The sequence below is a fragment of the Montipora foliosa genome, chromosome 12 (genome assembly GCF_036669935.1).
Source record: "Montipora foliosa isolate CH-2021 chromosome 12, ASM3666993v2, whole genome shotgun sequence".
In the NCBI taxonomy this organism is placed as follows: domain Eukaryota; kingdom Metazoa; phylum Cnidaria; class Anthozoa; order Scleractinia; family Acroporidae; genus Montipora; species Montipora foliosa.
In genome coordinates, this window is record NC_090880.1 from 41,698,527 (window position 1) to 41,703,296 (window position 4,770).

General features: G+C 42.7%; 1 protein-coding gene across 1 annotated transcript in view; it reads right to left on the minus strand.

Moving 5' to 3' along the window:
- LOC137980356 (cholesterol 24-hydroxylase-like) overlaps nt 1-4,770 on the minus strand; it is a 10,069-nt gene extending 5,299 nt beyond the window's left edge. Inside the window, exon 1 of the mRNA XM_068827769.1 lies at nt 4,147-4,770. Coding sequence (XP_068683870.1) covers nt 4,147-4,746 — 600 coding nt within the window. The 5' untranslated portion in view covers nt 4,747-4,770. The remainder of the gene's footprint in view (nt 1-4,146) is intronic.

Sequence of the window (4,770 nt, forward strand, 5' to 3'; positions counted from 1 at the left end):
GCGCATGCGCGTTAGTTCGAAAATACGAGACCAACAGTTGTTGGCTGTTTTACAAAATTTCTCACAAACGCGTATTTAGATTTTTCAGAAATTTTGAATTAAAATAGTTCCGACTACAAATAAGTCGTTTATAAAAAAAAATCAGAAATTTAACAAACAGAAATTAGGGAAAACGATAGACGAGCGGCCTGGCCTGCGCATGGCCTAGGATGGACTAGGCCTGAGGTCCAGTCCTAACCGTAACGATATTACATTCCCCCTTTGCATTCACGTTGCTGGTGATGGTAAATGAAACAACAATAATTTGATAACTATCAGCTCAAAGTTAACTATGTTCAACAACAAAAAACGGAGACTGTAGTTCCTCGACATCACAGTTCAGACATGTTCAGGATCCTTCCCTTGCTTTTCACTCCTCCTTGCTTCCACTTCCTTGGTTGCGCTCTCCGTTTGGTTATCTGGTGATCCACTGAGTGTGCCACTAGGGGTTCTTCCGGTGCAAGTTTCTACTGCCTCCGCTTCCGGTCCTTGGTTTGCAACTGCGCTCTCTCCATCTTCCCGCGGCAGCACCTTTGATTTTTCTCTACTGGTGGACCATTTCCGTGCATCTTCCTCCAAGCAGCACTGGACCTTCTTAAAAAGCGCTGTGATGCGAGTGACGTTGCTACCATCTGCTATCTTTGCAATGACATGCGAACCTCTTCTGTGCTGTACGTGCAGTGGCTGCCTCTCATATGCAGGCGATCCCTTATCAGTTGCCTCTCTCCGGACCAGGGGCCCGTTTCTCGAAAGTCCCGAACCTTCACCGGGCATTTTCGGGTGTCATAATTTCTTCTGTATCTCAAGAACGGAGAGGATTTAAGTCATCAAACTTCACAGACTTGTTTCTTTTAGTTAGTTTGAAAACATGTTAAACGATCGGCTTTCCAAAACAAGCGGTTGGCAGTTTCACAAATGGCTTTTCGGGTTCGAAATGTTTTCGGACTTTCGAGAAACGGGCCCCAGGACCGAGTCTCCTATCTGTATGTTTGATAGTCTTTACCTGACGCTATCTATCTGCATAGTCTTTATCTTCATCTTCTCTTCAAGGTCCCTCTGGAAGAGCTCTTCGAAGTCAAGCTCTCGCAGTACTTTCCCCACTGGCAGCCTAGTGCGAAATTTCCAATTATATTTAGGGTACATGAAATCTGCTGGTGCAATCTTAGTGGCAACCTCGTTCCCAGGGTCTCTCTCCTCTGCCTGCATTGTCGTTGAGAAGCAATGGTAATGAAGAGAGACCCCGGGAACGAAGTCGTCTTTGTAGTGCAATGTGGTGTAGCTCGGTATGCCCGAAAAAAACGGTAGATCTCTTGCTTGAAACTGTCCCCTGGCAATCTAGAGACCCGATATACTTTCTTCACAATTTTCATAAACTGTTCTGCTCCTCCATTAGCCTGCGAGTTTAAAGGGGTCTTGGTCTTGTGCTGCCCTTTAGCGACATATACGATTTCTTGCACTTTTGTTCCCCTACCGGCTAACGTGGCCTTGAACGTCCCAATTAAGGGTAGGGCTGGGCCTTTTTCTTCTTTTGAGTATGTCCTCATTGCTGTCTTGGTGCTTTGCAAAGGGCTATTGTTATGTCTGCCTGTGTGTCCACGTGTAATGTGATGGGTGTGCCGTTTACCTCCAACTCTACAGTTGGGTTATTGGAGTGACCTGACTTGATCTCGTATGTATATACATCTTCCTTATCGTTCCCTTCTCGGGAAACATAGTACAATTCACTGTCTTCACCTCGTTCCAGCTGGTTCGCCCTCTTGTCGTTTCCGCGAGCCGAGCGATTGCAGCAAACACCTTCTTCCCTTTGCTGGACAAGGTGTTTCCCTCGGGTGTGCGTCGTTTTCACACTTTGAACAGGTGAGATTGCTGTGAGTCTGCCCTCGGTCAGTGGCCTTACCCACGTTGTTGCCACTTTTGGAGCTGTAACGCCCTGGCCTAGTAAACTTTTTTTACAACTGGACTTTTCTTTATTGGTCGATGCTCACTATCTTCTGCAGCTATAATCACGCTGCCTTCTCGGGCCACCTCAAAGGCCTTTGCCGTCTACTCTCCCTAACCAATTTTAGAACCCACTTCTTACGAATGATCTCGTTTCTCAGCTCGGTCATTGGATCTTCACAATTGTCAGCATAATAATGGATTGAGCTAGGGAAACAGTGAGATATTCACAGTGTATACCTTGCTGTCTGCTTGCCGTCTCAAAGTTTGAAAAACACGTCTGGCGGCCACTCGAAATTCTGGCCAAGCTTTTCCAAGTGCGAGTTGTAGCTTGTCAGCTGCTCTGGCAGAGTTTCCACAAGTTTCGTCGGCTCTTCACCCCCTACAAGTAGCAATAAGTCCTGTTTATCACCGGTGCTTACGTCCAACCACCAAACCGCTCGCTCAAATCTGCCTTTCCATGGCTGTCACGATTTCTCTCTCTGACCTGGGTCTCCGGTTCTATTGTCACACTTGATCTGATGCTTGATAACACTCCGGACTTTGGTTTCTTGAGGGTTTCCAACATGCTTTGTTTTAATCCTTGTCGCCGATTTAATGATCAACAATAAACATTACAAGTCATGTTAGCACACCACAGACGAGCGGCCCAGACTGCGCATCGCCTAAGATGGACTGGGCGTAAAGTTCAGTCCTAGCCGTAACGATATTACAAAAACTGAAAAACGTCTATAAATGAATTATGTAAAATCCGTCTGTTGAACTTTTGAATTGTTTAGGCTTCATTTTGTTTTGTGAAGAAAGAACACAAAGCTATAGCTCTGTAAGAGTTTTTGGAAGTCTAAGTTCGTTGAAAATAAAAGACCTGTTACAGTCCTAAAAAGTACAGTGATGAACAAAAACAAATTGACAATTCTTTCATTTAAACATTCCCTGTTAGCAAAAGTCTCTTTTCTTTTTGTTGTACTAGAAAAGAGACCTCAGTGGAATTACCGTAAAGGAATGACCGGGACAAAATGGGCTCAAGTTACAGTCAGCAAATATATCATGGGGCATGTGGTTTGAAGAGTGCCATCAAAGGCTGTGGACGGCAGGTCGATCATAGTGAGTTTCGATCCATGGCAACGGTTTCTTTTCCCGTACTTGTCAGCCCAGCGAAAACAAAAGAAAATGACTTCCGCTCGCAGAGACATTTAAACAGTGATTACAAAATTCTCGCTAGAAAAAGTGTTTTTTTGCAAACCAATTTGTCATTGTTTTCCTCAAACGCACCTAGGCTAAATAAACCTTTACCCCACAAAAAACAACCTTGAAACCAACCTCTTTATCTCTGCTGCTATCATAGTCGGAGAAACACGCTCAGAGAGCAGCGATGCAAGGAAATTGAATTATTTATTATACAGTGTTTAGACTGTGAATTATGATGTTAACTGTGCTTTTTTGTGAAGTGCAAAATTATTTATACTAATATTGATTCTCGGAGGCCATTATGCCATAAAATTTCTATAAGTAAATTTGTAGTTACAAAAATCAATTTGTGTTGTACTCGTTTGTGTGCAAGTGTGAAGTTTACAAAAAAAAAAAAGAAAATTGTATTACGATAAGCCATTCTACACATCATTCAACAATATGCAATCTTGTTCAACATTACAACAGCCGATGTTATGTGTTCAATGATGTTGCATCATTCCGGATTAATAAGAATAGAAAGGGAAGGCTTGTAAACAAATATTTGCCAATGAAGTATATCCATGTGCATGTACCTTTCAGTTTGCATTATGTCAAAAAATCAAAATCTTCTACACAAAATGTTGAAAAAGGGAATATCTGTAGGGCAAGTATGAATTTCAATCAACCGACGTTGCATAAGCCCACTTGCTTTGCACTTCAATAAGAAAGATATCGTTGACGTCACCTATTGTCATTAATGTGCCAAGCACAGCCTCATTGGCTGTCGAAACAAAAGGTCTTTTGGTCCTGTAGTTGGCATATTTGAATAACAAAACCAATGTTAGTGAACAGATATCATCCCTATTTATGCTAATGCTAGAAAACTTCGATCCGTAGCTTACCGAACAACAAAATTTCAAGTTTAGCGGCCAATTGGCTAATCAGCGTACGTACTATCTGAGACATTAAAAATAATATTATTTTCTGCAAACATAGTACCTTTCCGATGACATCCAACGTTACTCTAGCAAACTCCTCTGCCATGTTTACAACTGTTTTGCCATCCGCCATTTCATTCAGGTGGTTGACAAATAAGTCACAGCTACTGTTGAATGCTGACATCAGGTTCATCAAATAGCGGCGGTGAAATGCTGGGTTTAGGAGGGCTCTGTGCTTCTGCCACAAATCGTGGTTCACTTCAGTTACCAATCCATTCCCCACGTATCTTAGACCGAAAGGGAATGCGAAATTCGAGTAAGCATGTGGATTCTTTGGCAGGTTCAGAGTAACTACACATTTTCTTGCGACTTCTGGGTCGGATATGAAAACAATAGGAATGTGATAAATCCACAATAATACTGATGAGCCATAAATATCGCGTAAGTCTACCACCAATTCAGTGACAGTTTTTCCCTTCGCACGTTGCCGAACCATCAGAGACACATTCCCTCGGAAAAAACTCTCCCTCTTCGGTCCAGGAATATGGCGGTACTTCCAGTGGACGTAAACCAAGTAAATCGAATATACTATGAGGGCCAAACCGAACAAAGATGCCACTAAAATGGGGTTCACGAAAATTGCAAACGTTATGTTTGCCATCTTGATTGAATTAAAGGTCAATAA